This window comes from Cydia fagiglandana, chromosome 24 (genome assembly GCF_963556715.1).
Source record: "Cydia fagiglandana chromosome 24, ilCydFagi1.1, whole genome shotgun sequence".
Classification (NCBI taxonomy): domain Eukaryota; kingdom Metazoa; phylum Arthropoda; class Insecta; order Lepidoptera; family Tortricidae; genus Cydia; species Cydia fagiglandana.
The window spans coordinates 2,784,507-2,800,108 of NC_085955.1; the positions used below are offsets into that span (position 1 = coordinate 2,784,507).

Consider the following 15,602-nt stretch of genomic DNA (forward strand, 5'->3'; position numbering starts at 1 on the left):
GTTTGCTGATGGCAGTAAGAGTGAGATGAGAGGGTGGAGTTTGATGAGTACATGGAATTGAATTTGTAACAACATATGTAATTTTATTTATTATCAAACTGTAGTTTTGTATTTTAAACATGACATTTTGTTCTTTTGTGATATTTTTATGTTTATTCGACATTTTAATGACAGTTACAAATTATTTATGTTGACATCGACTTTAATGTTAACTTGGTTTATATTCAATTGTTTGACATGTTTTTCTTTGTACATGACGATCCTTATTGGGAGACACAATTTTATTAATCTTATTATTTTTTATTTTAAATATATAATGTAATTTTTGACGATCATGATGAGAAGATAAACATAATTTTGACGAATGTAGCAAATTTATAGTGTAATTTTCATCTTGAAATAAAGAAATCTAATCTAATCTAATCTAATCTGACTCTAATTCTGTTCCACAGATCAACTTTCCTGAGCTAGCATTGATACGGTTTGAAGTATACGACGCTGATACAAACTACATGCTCTCCCAAAGAGTGATTCCTCTGTCTTGCCTCCGCCCTGGCTACCGTCATGTGCGGCTACGGTAAGTGCTTTTATAGGTCTTTTTAGGGTTCCGTGCCCAAAGGGTAAAACGGGACCCTATTACTAAGACTCTGCTGTCCGTCCGTCTGTCAACAGGCTGTATCTCACGAACCGTGATAGCTAGACAGTTGAAATTCTCACAAATGATGTATTTCTGTTGCCGCTATAACAACAAATACTAAAAACAGAATAAAATTAAGATTTAAATGGGGCTCCCATAGGTACAACAAACGTGATTTTTGACCGAAGTTAAGCAACGTCGGGCGGGGTCAGTACTTGGATGGGTGACCGTTTTTTTGCCTTTTTTTGCATTATGGTACGGAACCCTTCGTGCGCGAGTCCGACTCGCACTTGCCAGGTTTTTTAGGATTATATATTCATTGTGTTAATAAATAAAATAAAATAAACAGTTCGATTGGCGAATCTTCTACCCATTTTCCCAATTCAACTGTCTTTTGTATAATATTGCACAATAGCAAACAGATTGGGTTGTAGCTGGCCCATCGTAAAGCATTTTATTTATTTAATCTTTATTACACAAAAATAAACTCCCCATACAAAATGCGGCCTTAGCCATAGGGCACTCTCTACCAACGCTAAGCATCTTTTAGTATCTGGGGTTTGAAAACAGAGTTTAATATCCGTTATTTTCGTTCCGAAACCGGGGTGAATAGAGATGGCTGGGGTGAAAAGGGACAAACTATTCCTGTACTGTACTGTAGACGGATATTCCTATTCACCCCGGTTGATAGTACGTCCCGAAAATTACCTAATCATTCACATTCATTTACAATGCAGATCGCCAACAAACCAGTCTCTCAACATGGCGTCCCTCCTCATTTTCTCCCGCTGCGGAGAGGAGGAGGCGGGCGAGAGCTCCCGCACCGATCTTGAGGAGCCGCGGTCTCCTCAGCAGAGGAGGAAGATCCACTTCCTCGTGGTGCACGCAGTGAGGAGGCGAGAACCGTACTCTATATTGAAGGTCACACAGGATACTACTACCAATGAGGTTAGTCTTTAATAGGGAATATTAGGCAAAGCTCTGCGTAGGTGGCACCACTAGCACATACAGGAAACAAACCTCATTGACATCATCAATGACACATCACACGTTATGTCAATCACATGGCCTACCGCAAAACACAATAGAAAGTTCGGTTTCTGTCTCTCTATCACTCTTGCTTATTCTATAGATAGAGAGGCAGATAAAGAAATCCCGATTTTCGCGTTTCGCGGTAGGCCACCTGGAAACCGCCTTGGTGCATCAATGTCATAGTGAAAACTTGTCAAAAAATTGTTTAAGGCCTAATAGTATGTATAAGTTACTCTATAAATAATAAATAATAAATAAATAAATATTATAGGACATTTTTTACACAAATTGACTAAGCCCCACGGTAAGCTCAAGAAGGCTTGTGTTGTGGGTACTCAGACAACGATATATATAATATATAAATACTTAAATACATAGATAACAACCATGACTTGGGAACAAATATCTGTATCATCATACAAATAAATGCCCTTACCAGGATTCGAACCCGGGACCATCGGCTTCATAGGCAGGGTCACTACCCACTAGGCCAGACCGGTCGTCAAAACTCTATGGTTTACTAAAAAAAATAGTGCTGCACTCTGGCGGCAGAACATTGCAGCAATACTCCCTATTAGGTTCGATTAGTTAGTCACTGTTTGTTATTCATTCATCCACAGGGAAAACTACCTCTCTCTCTTAAATACATAAGTACATACATAAATACATATAATCACGCCTATTTCCCGAAGGGGTAGGCAGAGACCACGGATTTCCACTTGCTACGGATCCTGACATACCTCTTTCGCTTCCTTCACTTTCATAACATTCCTCATACACGTTACAAAACTTTTTTTTCAATCTTTTTATTAACTTGCAATGTATATTATTATGATACCATCGAGCTGATCTGATGATGGAGATAGGAGGTGGCCATAGGAACACTGTGATAAAACAACGAAATCTAACTGTGTTTGGGGATTTTAGAATTTTCACGACGAGTATTGTCTATATATTAGCTGCCTGTGGAACAAAGTACAGTCAGCAATAAAAGTTTGTACCATAAGGGCCACTTGCACCATCCCACTAACCCGGGGTTAAACGGTTAAACCGTTGATCCAGTGTCAAATTGTACTGGTAACCATGGTGACTCCAGGTTTAAACGGTTGACCCCAGGTGCAGGTGCAAGTAGCATGTAATATTTGCCAAACATTTATTTTAAATTTCCAGGCGATAGCACAGTGCCTCACAAAAGCCGGCGTCTGCCGAACATCCCGAGGCAACTACGTCCTTGTAGAAGAAGTACCATCCAGAACACCCACACAGAGAGTGCTAGCACCACACGAGAGAGTCATGAGGGCTGCTGCTAGCAGGCCAGGTGCAAGACTGCTTTTGAAGAAAGTTGGTGATGACCCTAGCTCTAGGGCGTGGCTTACTAGTATCAGGTATTTCTATAATTATTCTTACCGACTTAAATGGTGGCTTTCCATCACTGAAGGGTTTATGCTATAAGTGCAAAATGCCCACACAGAGAGTGTTAGCACCACACGAGAGAGTCATGAGGGCTGCCGCTAGCAGGCCAGGCGCAAGACTGCTTTTGAAGAAAGTTGGTGATGACCCTAGCTCTAGGGCGTGGCTTACTAGTATCAGGTATTATTTCTATCATTATTCTTACCGAAATAAATCGCGGCTTTCCATCGCTGAAACCTTATGCTTCAAGTGTAAAACACCCACACAGAGAGTGTTAGCACCACACGAGAGAGTCATGAGGGCTGCCGCTAGCAGGCCAGGCGCAAGACTGCTTTTGAAGAAAGTTGGTGATGACCCTAGCTCCAGGGCCTGGCTTACTAGTATCAGGTATTATTTCTATCATTATTCTTACCGACATAAATTGTGGCTTTCCATTACTGAAGGTGAGAGAGGCGAAACTGTGTCTGTCTGTCTGTTACCTCTTCACGCTTAAGCCACTGAACCGATTTAGTTGAAATTTGGTATAGAGATAGTTTAAGTACCGGGGAAGGACATAGGATAGTTGGGTCTATATTAATTCGCATAACGTAGTTCTCCTAATTCAATTTGGCATAACGTATGTTACGCATAATTTCTAAATCGCATAACGTTATTCCGCATAACTGAGTACGCATAATGTTAATGCGCATAACATACACTGTCATAACGATGACTTGGGATAAATATAATAAGCATAAAGTTATTTTGCACTAGCTGTTGCCCGCGACTTCGTCCGCGTGGAATCTTATCTTCAACATTTTACGTCTTTAGTACCTATATTTTTCATATCCAAGCAATGTTGAATTGAAATTAAGTAATTTTCTTTTTTAGCAAGTTGTATGAAGTTTTAAGTCAAGTGGATTTTGATGTTGGTTGCTGAAATTACTTTTCTTGTATTCTCTAGGTACCTATGTCCTTATACAAAGATTCAAGTTCCGCATTCACAAACTTTCAACCCCTTTCTCACCACCTTGGGGGATGATTTTCAAAAATGCTTGAATTCGTTTTCATGTTTTTTAATTTAATACCTTTTTTTTGCAAAAAGTTCAAGTTCCTAGCTTAAAATAAAATTTGCACCCGCAGACGAACTTTCATCCCCTTTTTAACCCCCTTAGGGGTAGAAATTCCAAAAACGTTGCAATTACTTTTTATTGTAATCGGCTATTATGCCTTTGTAAGAACTTTCAAAACCATTTGTAATGGATTCAAACTTTCAACCCCTTTTTAACCCTATTAGGGGATGAATTTACAAAACGCTGAAATTAGTTTTCCTGTCTTCTAATAATATCCCTAAATACAAAGACTCAAGTCCACCACTCGAAAAAAATGTTGATATCCATACAAACTCTCAACCCCTTTTTCGCCACCTTAGGGGATGAATTTTCAAAAACGCTGAAATTAGTTTTCTTGTATTTTAATAATATATCTTTTTACGAAGTTTCAAATTCCTAGCTCAAAAGAAAACTTTAACCCCATACAAACTTTCATCCCCTTTTTAACCCTATAAGGGGATGAATTTAACAAAACGCTGAAATTACTTTTATTGTCTTCTAATAATATCCCTAAATACAAAGATTCAAGTTCCGCACTCGAAAAAATTTTTGATATCCATACAAACTTTCAACCCCTTTTTCACCACCTTGGGGGATGAATTTTCTAAAACACTAAAATTGGTTTTCTTGTTTTTGAATTTGACACTTTTTTACAAAGTTTCAAGTTCCTAGGTTAAAATAAAATTTGCACCCGCAGACGAACTTTCATCCCCTTTTTAACCCCCTTAGGGGTTGAATTTCCAAAAACGTTGCAATCACTTTTTTTTGTAATCGGCTATTATGCCTTTGTAAGAAGTTTCAAAGCATTTGTAATGGAATAAAAATTTCAACCCCTTTTTAACCCTGTTAGGGGATGAATTTTACAAAACGCTGAAATTCCTTTTCCTGTCTTCTAATAATATCCCTAAATACAAAAACTCAAGTCCACCACTCGAAAATTTTTTTGATATCCATACTTTCAACCCCTTTTTCACCACCTTAGGGGATGAATTTTCAAAAACGCTGAAATTAGTTTTCTTCTATTTTAATAATATATCTCTTTACGGAGTTTCAAATTCCTAGCTTAAAAGAAAACTTTAACCCCATACAAACTTTCATCCCCTTTTTAACCCCCTTAGGGGTTGAATTTCTCAAAATCGCTTCTTATCTCTTGTACACTTTATAAATGCAATCTGGTGTGCAAATTTCAACTTTCTGGCTTTTGTAGTTTCGGCTCTGCGTTGATGAATCAGTCAGTCAGTCAGTCAGTCAGTCAGTCAGTCAGGACACTTGCATTTATATATATAGATAATTATTGAATAGTATAAATATAAAAGGCAAATAAATAAAAATATAGACAGAGCGGCTCGAATTAATGTTCAGTAGGTTTAGAGAACGAAGTTTTAATTAAATGTAGCGCTTTTTTAGATCTCAAATATCACAATACGGTTGCCAAAAATTTAATCAGCAACCTTGCGGTCTTTCTCTAGGGACTTCAGCGATTCAAATCCTGAGTTTATTACTTTTGCTCTATAAAAAAAATCACTAAAATAGGTCTAAAATGCACTTAAAAAAAAATCCCAAAAAATCAAAATATGATAATTATTTCTAAAACCTAAAAAGAAAACAAAAATTACTAAAAAAAACACGAACTTACTACAGTTACTACGCCTTAATATTTTTTTACAGCAAAAATATTATTATTTCTTAGAAAAGCTTCGCTTTGTTTCGCTCGATCCTGCCTTAGCCTTGTGAACCTGACCTAACCGAGTTGGTTTTGCCCTGATCCATTTAATTCTCTTGCTTTATTAAATTAGGCTAATTCAGTTTGTGCCAAATAATGTTATAGTTAATAATGTTAGGCATATTTAAATTATGCGGATTCATTATTATGCGCAATAAGTGTTATGCTTTTTTAATATTATGCCTGTTCAATGTTATGCACAATTATGTTATGCCAAAACTGTTATACGAATTCATATTATGCCAATTAATGTTAGGCGTATTAAGGGGCACCCAGGATAAGTAGTTTTTATATCGGAAATCATCCCTGAAGAGAGTGCAAAGGGGGGTGGAATTGAAAGAGTTAATGAATTTTCTAATAATTCAAGTAAGCTATGCGCGAATTGAATGATTGCTATTAGCATTATCCAGGCGCTATACCTATTTTAGCTGCTGTCAGGCGTGGCTCACTCCGCAATTTCGTCGCTTTGCTACAGGTAGCTAAAAGTACACCCGTTCCACACCAATTTTGGTGGCTAGCCATAAGCCGCGCGTGGCGCTGTCGCCACCTAGCGGCCATATCTGTGCTGATCGTAACAGACGCGTTTTGTTAGAGAGTGAGTCTTCTGTAGCTAGTACTATTATTTATTCTTTGCTGCTGTCACTAATTCCACGCAGACGAAGTCACTGGCAAAAGCTAGTACCCTATAATTAGATACATAAAGACACACTTTGCACTAGAGATGCACCGGATATTCGGTTACTATCCGGTATCCGGCCATCATTTTACTATCCGGCTACCGGATACCGGACATTCACCTAGTATCCGGCCGGATACCGGATAGTAACACTAACATTGCTTGATTTTGGAGTAAACAAATTGTATTTAAGAAACAGATACGGTCATAATCGTCAGTCGCAGGTCAGTGGAAGATTTAAACAAACAACAACACACAACAATTTAAACTTTCCACTAACTTGCACTCGCACTCATTTCGAACCTAGAAATGTGTCCGCGCGTACGTACGCTAAGGTCAAAATCTGCACAATGCGCACTTGAAAAACCGAAATGTAGGTATAGTTCCACCGGCCTAATATTCGGCGGCCGGATACCGGATATTCGGCCGACGGTCAGGCCGAATATCCGGTATCCGGCCAAACAACTATCCGTTGCATCTCTACTTTGCACACTTGCAATAATATATTATTCCTTATTTTTGAAGATCCAACTCCAACGAGCGACCAGCGGCGCGCTCCTCGTCTCCCGGTGAAGAAGAGCCTCGGAAACCCCCGGACAGCTTTCTGGTGTGTGTCCACAACGTGTCACACGAGATACCTTATGCTATCCTAAAGGTAAATATTTCATACGACAACCGGACATTCGGCCATAAAAGCGACCACACGGTCAATAATTCGACCAAAGTTTTCGTAAGCACCCTTTTTGGAATTTGGGTAAAATAGGTGAAAAGTTTATGGTAAATATTTGCTGTTTATTTCTTTTCGCCCCGATTGTCTGTCACTTATAAAGTGCTGACTAATCGGCCATTTTTGCCGACTAATCGCCGACTACAAATGAGGCCGGATAGTCGGCTTTCCCGACTAGTCGGTATAGTGTGTAGCTTTCAAATAGAGCCCGATGGCTAATCCTATTTTCTATTGTTAAGTAAAACCGCAAGTGCTACTTACCTGGAAAAAAGGGTCTTCTTTATTCTATTTGGCACCGGACTGCGGGCTAGTCCAACGCTCAAAAAATCAGTGTAGGTGCGCTCTCCGATAACGCGCCTTCGTTACGCATCTCGATGACACATTTTAGACTGGTTCTGTAGCGTTCGACTCGCCGGCACTTAGTAACCGAAGTACGTATTTTTTATGCAGGTGGTTGTGGCACGTGGCACGAGCGGTTTTACTTAACAATAGACAATAGGGTTAGCCGTCGGGCTCTATTTGAAATCTACACACTATACATCCCTAGTAAATAACTATCAAGGGCGTCGCCAGCTGATGAGCTAGGGGGAAAGGTGGAAACATATTTCATTCTTTGGATCTGGAGCAGAGGGGGCAGATTCCCCTCCCCTTCCCCCCTCTCTGCTCCCCTCTCGACGACGCTCTCATGAACGAGTCACAAAAATGTTGTCAATACAAGACCACATGACCCGCACTGTTATCAGAAGTTATCAGACCTCATAGCCAAGTTTCTGACCTTACTTTCGCCCTTACACTGTCACTTAGTCCTTTAGGCCAATTTTCACTATTTTGAACATATTCCAAAAAGAAAAATTGTATCTAACTAAGGGGACGTCCTTTAATTACGTGAGAATTTTTTGAAAAAAAAACGTGATATTTGCATACCCCCCTTCCCCCCAGCATGTTTGCCAAAGCTGAAACGGAGACCTTCGCTAACGCACGTTCAAACATTAAGTTAATCTACAGATGTAGTGCATAATTATTTTCCATCGTATTTTCACGGAAACGTACGAACGTGTCTTGCTATTTCAGTCAGTCTCGGTACAAAAAGTACTGACGTTGAGTGAAGTAGCGTGACAAATACGAACGTTTCCGAGAAAATACGATGGAAAATAATTATGCACTACATCTGTATACTATTTATTTTGTCAGGTGCCTTTAAATGCGACCGCTGCCTATGTCGTCTACCAGGCGTTGACGAAAGCTCGGTGTCAGGACGATCCAAAGCGGTGAGTTTTATCACAGAATAAATAATAGTACTAGGTACAGAAGACTCGCTCTCTAACAAAACGCGTCTGTTACGATCAGGACAGATATGGCCGCTAGGTGGCGACAGCGCCACGCGCGGCTTATGGCTAGCCACCAAAATTGGTGTGTAATGGATGTACTTGTAGCTACCTGTTGCAAAGCGGAGTTTTTTGGCTTAAAGTCATCATCACTATTTCTCGGAAAAGATCTTATTTCATCCAAGTATACTGAAGGACAAATGCCTGATATTGTTCCCACGGGAGTTATAGATTGTGTAAAAATACTCGACTGCCTCGTGAGTTATACCTATACCTGAGCTTACTATGTCAATTAAATAATTCATACGAACCAAGTAGATAGGTTTACTTTTTTAATAAGTACTGATGTTTTTACATATATTTTTTTTTTAATGTTTCAATAAATATATGATTTGATTAATTTAATAGCCGTTAAGAATATTTATACACATTTTCAATCGTGGCTGAATGCTAAGATGGGTCTGTGCTTAACCTGTCAAAAAATGCCAATATGGCGGACGAATGTTTATAAGAGTAGGCACGCACGAGTAACTTTGTCTTTTGTCTCTGTTGCATTCAAGTATCGAAGTTAAGTAAGTATAGTTTGTAGCTTTCTAATTCGCGGTTTTACTTAAAATAGACAAAGGATTAGCCGTCGGGGTCTATTGGAAAGCTACAAACTATAACAAAATATAAAGTTGCGGAGACAAAGTTGCTCGTGCGCGCCCACTCTAAGATGTCACCAAATAATTATTTTACTTAAAATTTAGTGTAAAATTAAGTGTACAATTGTACTTAAATATATAAGGTGCAAACAAATTAGTCATGGATATTTTATGAGATAATACATTACATTAAAACAATTAACTTTTAACTGTAATTAAGGAACCTTTGTTTATCATTTACCGAACAAAAAAAGTATTATAATTAATTTTTAAAATAATCACCCCTATTATGTACCTACCTGTCAAGATGTTTATCACTGTCTGTCATGTCACGTCACGTCAAGTTTACAAAGGTTCTAGAAAGGTTCTAGGTCTCATTTAATTATCTTATTAACAGGGTGTTTTAATGTAGCAAACTTGTTTCCTAGTTTTCTCCAAAAAAACATAACAAAACGAATGACGTTTCAACCTTAAATGTACTCCGAGAACCGAGTACTATCAGCTGTAAAAATATCCGTGACTAATTTATTAGCACCTTATACATATATTGGTATATTAGTTATTAATGAATATTTCGGTGCAGGTTCGTGCTGGTGGAGGAGCTGGAGTGGGGCGGGCGCGCCGGCGCCGGGCCGCAGCAGCGCGCGCTGGCCGACGACGAGGTGGTCTACACCGCGCAGGTACATTACCATATATAGTTTGTAGCTTTCTAATCTCGGAGTAATTAACAATGGAGCCGCCATTAACAGGCATTCCCCTCTGTCGAAAATAGGCGGCCAATGGTCAACCATATGTATGGTCTGACGTTTATCTGACATGACGTACCTATACATTTGATGTGCCCCTCCCCCGCAAAGCAAAAAACGGCAGACTATTTTGTACCGAAAATTTTAGACATGGCGTCTCCGTTGTTAATTACTCCGAGTTTCTAATAGAGCTCGACGGCTAATCCTATTGTCTATTGTTAAGTAAAACCGCTCGTGCCACGTGCCACAACCACCTGCATAAAAAATACAGTACTTCGGTTACTGAGTGCCGGCGAGTCGAACACTACAGAACCAGTCTAAAATGTGTCATCGAGATGCGTAACAAAGGCGCGTTATCGGAGAGCGCACCTACACTGGTTTTTTGAGCGTTGGACTAGCCCGCGCTCAGGTGCCAAATAGAATAATGATGACCCTTTTTTGCAGGTAAGTAGCACGTGCGGTTTTACTTAACAATAGACAATAGGATTAGCCGCCGGGCTCTATTACAAAGCTATGAACTATACTCGGATCTGATGCACTGGTGGCCTAGCGGTAAGAGCGTGCTACTTTCAATCCGGAGGTCGCGGGTTCAAACCGTCGTACCAAATGAGTTTTTCGGAACTTATGAACGAAATATCAAATGATATTTCGTTCATAAGTTCTAAAGTATTTATATATACAAGCTAAATCTCACTAAAACTCATTTAGGGGAGAGCCCACGTAATTTTTTTCCCAATATTAGTGTAAAACTTTGAGGGAATCAGATTAATTTAAAGTTAAATATGTATGTATGTACTAAAATATAAAAATCCATGAACAATTATTTAAGCGTTGTGTTTTGTTTAATCAAACGCATTTATACTCAAAATACAAAATTTTAAACATCTCACGTGAGATAGGGGAGTCGAGACAAATCTCACGACATCTCACCAAGGGAGGAGGAAGGGGAGCAAAAAATCCTCAAAAACCCCTCACAAAATTAATGGACGCCCCCTTATTGTATGGAAAGTTTCAATAATTCACTGGACCAAGCATTTGCACTTCACTGCAGACTGGATTTTGGACCAAAAATTCTTAGTATTAAGTACCTCTTTAATAAAATAAACACTTGTTTCCCACCATTCCATATTTTATTTAAAAAAAAACAGTCTGACGGACCTTAAAATTACTATTTACACATAAAAGGAACACAAAGAACACAATGTATCACTAAATATTGTAGGCATAAGATTGACAGCTAAACTAAATGGCGTTGAAAAGTGTCATACGTTTTGTGGTTACTGAATAGGGGGTATTACTGCAATGTTCTGCCGCCAGAGTGCAGCACTAAGCTAGCTAGTAAACCATAGAGTAACTTATACATAGCGTGGGAAACGCCAAAATCGAAATTTAGTTATCTGCCTTTTTATCGCTCGAATATGCAAGAGTAATAGAGAGGCTAGATAACGAAATTTCTATTTTCTTGTTTCGCGGTAGACCCCCAGATTGTGGTTGATTGTGGTAGTGGCGCCCCCTACGCAGAGTTTTGCATAATATTCCCTATTGTCAACCGGTTAAGATTCACACCGCAGTGTTTGTGGGGCAACTTATTGTTGCTCAATGTTGCTCCACAGTTGCTCCACAAACGTTAACTACTGTGTGGATGGATGCACCTTTAGCGCTTGAAAACCAGATTACCACATAAAGTATGAGAGCGTACAGCGCCTTCTACTTCAGCTGACAAAAATGGCGGCTATAATATTTTACAGTACTGTGTCTTAAGTATACTTTTGACTATAATTCTTAAAACTAAATCGCTGGCAATGAGGGATGGCAATAGGTGAACTAATAATTAAGGATGACTCACGCTAGACCTGGCCAGGGCCGGGCCGGAGCTTTCGGCGCTTCGGTTTCCATGGAAAGCGCCACGTGATCGCCGGTCAGCCGTCATTGAAAATGACATGTCGGACGCCTCGGCCCGGGCACGGAACGGTTCAGCGAGAGTCATCCTTAAAGGATGCCTCTATATGCTAATATTCGGTTCTCGAATCGAATCGACTAGTCATACTTATTTTATAGCCTAATCGAAAATTTAAATCTTCTAAATTTAATCAATAATCGATTTATGCCTTAGAAAAAATCCATTAAAGTTAGACCATAAAAAGTCTGCAGCGATTTTGATAGCCCACGAAGTGCAGGTGTCATTTTAAACGTCAAACTTCTATGAAATTATGACGTATACATAACACTTACACTGCGTGGGCTATCAAATCCGCTGCAGACTTTTATTGCGACTATAATCGAATCGATAACGAACAGGCAGTTTACCTTAACCCTTTACCAAGCTAAGCCCCCGTTGCACCATTCTACTAACCCGGGGTTAACCGGTTAAACCTGGATTTACCATGGTTACCAGTACAATTTAACACTGGGTTGACGGTTAAACCGCTTAACCCCGGGTTAGTGGGATGGTGCAAGTGGGCCTAAGGGATATATATTTCCCACATACGGCACTTCAAACATTTGTTCTATATTCGATGAGTAAGATTCGATTGTCATTGAAATGTCAACCTGGTAAAGGATTAAACTAAGTATGGGCCTGAACCTGGGCCGGGGGCTCTAAAAGCTAAACTTAATGTGAGCCTGAGTGGGCAGGGGCTCCGTAAGCTGAGCTGACTGACCCTCCAGAAATGTGACCACCGCCAATGCCACCGCCAGAGATACCATGTCCGATACCTTCGATAGATCCACCTCCGATACCGCCGATACCACCTCCTATACCGCCGATACCTCCACCTCCGATACCTCTGATAGATCCACCTCCGATACCTCCGATAGATCCACTTTCGATACCGCCGATACCACCTCCGATACCTCCAATAGATCCGCCTCCGATACCACCTCCGATAGATCCAATAGATCCACCTCCGATACCGCCGATACCACCTCCGATACCTCCAATAGATCCACCCCCGATACCGCCTTCCTTCTGAGCCTTATACTTAATGAAGTAAACCTCAGGCTTTGATGGCTGAATCGGCGCGGGAGCTGGTATAGTAATATGCTGTTGCTGTGGCTTCTTAACCAGCACATATACAATAGTCTTCTCTTCGTTCTGAGGCTGAGCTGGGATAATAGGCGTGATAGGTGCAGGAGGCGATGGGGCTTTGATGAAGATGATTTTATAGTGTTTTTGAGGCACGCCTCCTCCTAAGACCAGAGGGCGATGTTCTTCATGATCTGGGGGTGGTACGTGGACGTATATATGTTTTTGGACAAGAGCGCCTCCGCCGAAACCGGAACCGCCGCCAAAACCTCCTGAGAATCCGCCGATGCTTCCGCCTCCGAAGCCGCCGCCGAAACCTCCTCCTCCTGATGAGAATCCGCCAATGCTTCCCAAGCTGCCGCCAGAGAATCCGCCAGAGAGTCCACCGAAGTGACTGCCAGAGGAGTGCCCTCCACCGCCAGGGGCGTTATAGGAGTAGCCAGCCTCGGGTCTGGCTGAGCTGATGGCCGCTACGGCAGCTAATACCTGTAGAAAATATCACTTTTATTGGATTTCTTACTACGTGCCACTTGCACCATCCCACTAACTCGGGGTTAAATCGTTAAATCATTAACACAGTGTCAAATTTTACTGGTAACCATGATAACTCCAGGTTTAACCGGTTAACCCTGGGTTAGTGAATGGTGCACGTGACTCTTAGTGTACCAATTGACTGGTAGAGTCAGACTGAGAAAAGTCTGCAGTAATTGTGATAGCTCACGCAGTGTAAGTGTCATTTTAAACGTCAAACTTCTATGAAATTATGACATATAAATAACACTTGCACTGCGTCGGCTATCAAAATCGCTGCAGACTTTTCTTGGTCTAACTCTAGCTTGAGCGGGGCGTGCGGCGTTCATAAACAAATTCAAACTTATGAGAGAGGCTTGCCATACACTATTTAAAAGAAACTGGCAACACGAAAGAAAACTTCGAGATTTAATTGGGCGAAACAAAATGTAAGAAATGAAGCTGCCAGTTTTATTGCGACTGAAAATAAGGCGGAGGTTTTATTTTTTTTGCCTTTAAGCACTTGCCTGCTAGCCTGTATTTAACACTTGAATCCCTCGCCATAAATATGTAAGTTTGCTCCCTGGTGATACATTCTACTATTTAGTATCCCATATAAACACAGCTTAGTAGGTAAGTAAGATGCGCCGGCCGGTCAGTAAGAATCACACAATACATAAAAGAAAACTATGAAAACGTATTAAGAATTTATAATATCTACCTACATATATTGGGGACTATAGCCCAAGCCCTCTCGCGCATGAGAGGAGGCCTGTGCTCAGCAGTGGGACGTATATAGGCTGAAATGATGATGATGATGATGACCTACATATAAAATGTAAGGTGATGTAAAGTAATGTAGGGAATGTATTATAAATTCACTCGATACATTATACGCGATATACCTAATCCGTTTTCATAGTTTTATATCATGAGTAAGTAACTAGAGTTAGACCAAGAAAAGTCTGCAGAGATTTTGGTAGCCCACGCAGTGCAAGTGTTATTTTAAACGTCAAACTTCTATGTAAGTAATTATGACGTATAAATAACACTTGCACTGCGTGGGCTATCAAAATCGCTGCAGACTTTTCTTGGTCTAACTGAAATGCGGTAATCGAAGACAATATTATAAATATTATAATCGAACACAAACTCATAGTTCACAAATCACTTTCACTACCTACCATAAATGCTTTCATGTCGACTAGAGGACAGAACACGAACGTTTGATGTTCTGAACACAATATGGACGCTTTTATACTGAGCTAAGCCCGGAGAAGGAGAGAGGCATCCTTCTCCGGGCTTCGGTATTAATTAGTGAAGATTATGAGATGACAACTGTCAAATTAGTCTTTAGTGAAAACAATGATTTTATATTATCTTTTATATAAAAGCGGTGGTGGCCGAGTGGATGTGACGTCCGACTTTCGATCCGGAGGTCGCGGGTTCAAATCCTGGCTTGTACCAATGAGGTTTTCGGAACTTATGTACGAAATATCATTTGATATTTACCACTAGCTTTTCGGTGAAGGAAAACATAGTGAGGAAACCTGCATACATCTGCGAAGAAATTCAAAGGTGTATGTGAAGTCCCCAATCCGCATTGGGCTAGCGTGGGGACTATAGCCCAAGCCCTCTCGCGCATGTGAGGAGGCCTGTGCCCAGCAGTGGGACGCATATAGGCTGAAATTGTAATTATTTATTAAATTATCTTCATATTACATTTACCTATATTCATGCCTTTGATTTTTAAGCGTCAAGTTTTAGTGTTCTTTACGTAGCCCGTACCAACTATGCTTCTCTGTTTTGCCTAAATGTTGACTGTGGCCTATTTTATAAAGCTACAAGTTACAATTTACAAGCGGAAGTCTCTTTCTAACCCTATGTGTTAGAACGAGACTTCCGCTTGTAAATTGTAACTTGTAGCTTTATAAAATAGGCAACTGGTAGGGAATGCCGTGTGGCATTAATTCGGCCTTTTGTGACTGTATGTTTTTACTGTGCAATAAACAACCTTTGCTCCCGAGAAACACATTTTTTTTCACCACACCAATAC

At 40.2% G+C, this 15,602-nt stretch overlaps 2 protein-coding genes across 2 annotated transcripts in view; one reads left to right on the forward strand and one right to left on the reverse strand.

The window, feature by feature from the left end:
• The window catches only part of LOC134676298 (1-phosphatidylinositol 4,5-bisphosphate phosphodiesterase epsilon-1-like), a 108,124-nt gene that overhangs the window by 80,872 nt on the left and 11,650 nt on the right, over positions 1-15,602 (forward strand). Inside the window, exons 29-34 of the mRNA XM_063534673.1 lie at positions 453-577; positions 1,375-1,585; positions 2,840-3,054; positions 7,095-7,224; positions 8,488-8,564; positions 9,849-9,945. Coding sequence (XP_063390743.1) covers positions 453-577; positions 1,375-1,585; positions 2,840-3,054; positions 7,095-7,224; positions 8,488-8,564; positions 9,849-9,945 — 855 coding nt within the window. The remainder of the gene's footprint in view (positions 1-452; positions 578-1,374; positions 1,586-2,839; positions 3,055-7,094; positions 7,225-8,487; positions 8,565-9,848; positions 9,946-15,602) is intronic.
• Positions 12,623-14,745, reverse strand: LOC134676229 (uncharacterized). The gene is made up of 2 exons (XM_063534551.1): positions 14,731-14,745; positions 12,623-13,522 (listed from the first exon to the last, which is right to left on the reverse strand). Exons 1-2 carry the CDS (start codon positions 14,743-14,745, stop codon positions 12,623-12,625), a joined length of 915 nt encoding a protein of 304 aa, XP_063390621.1.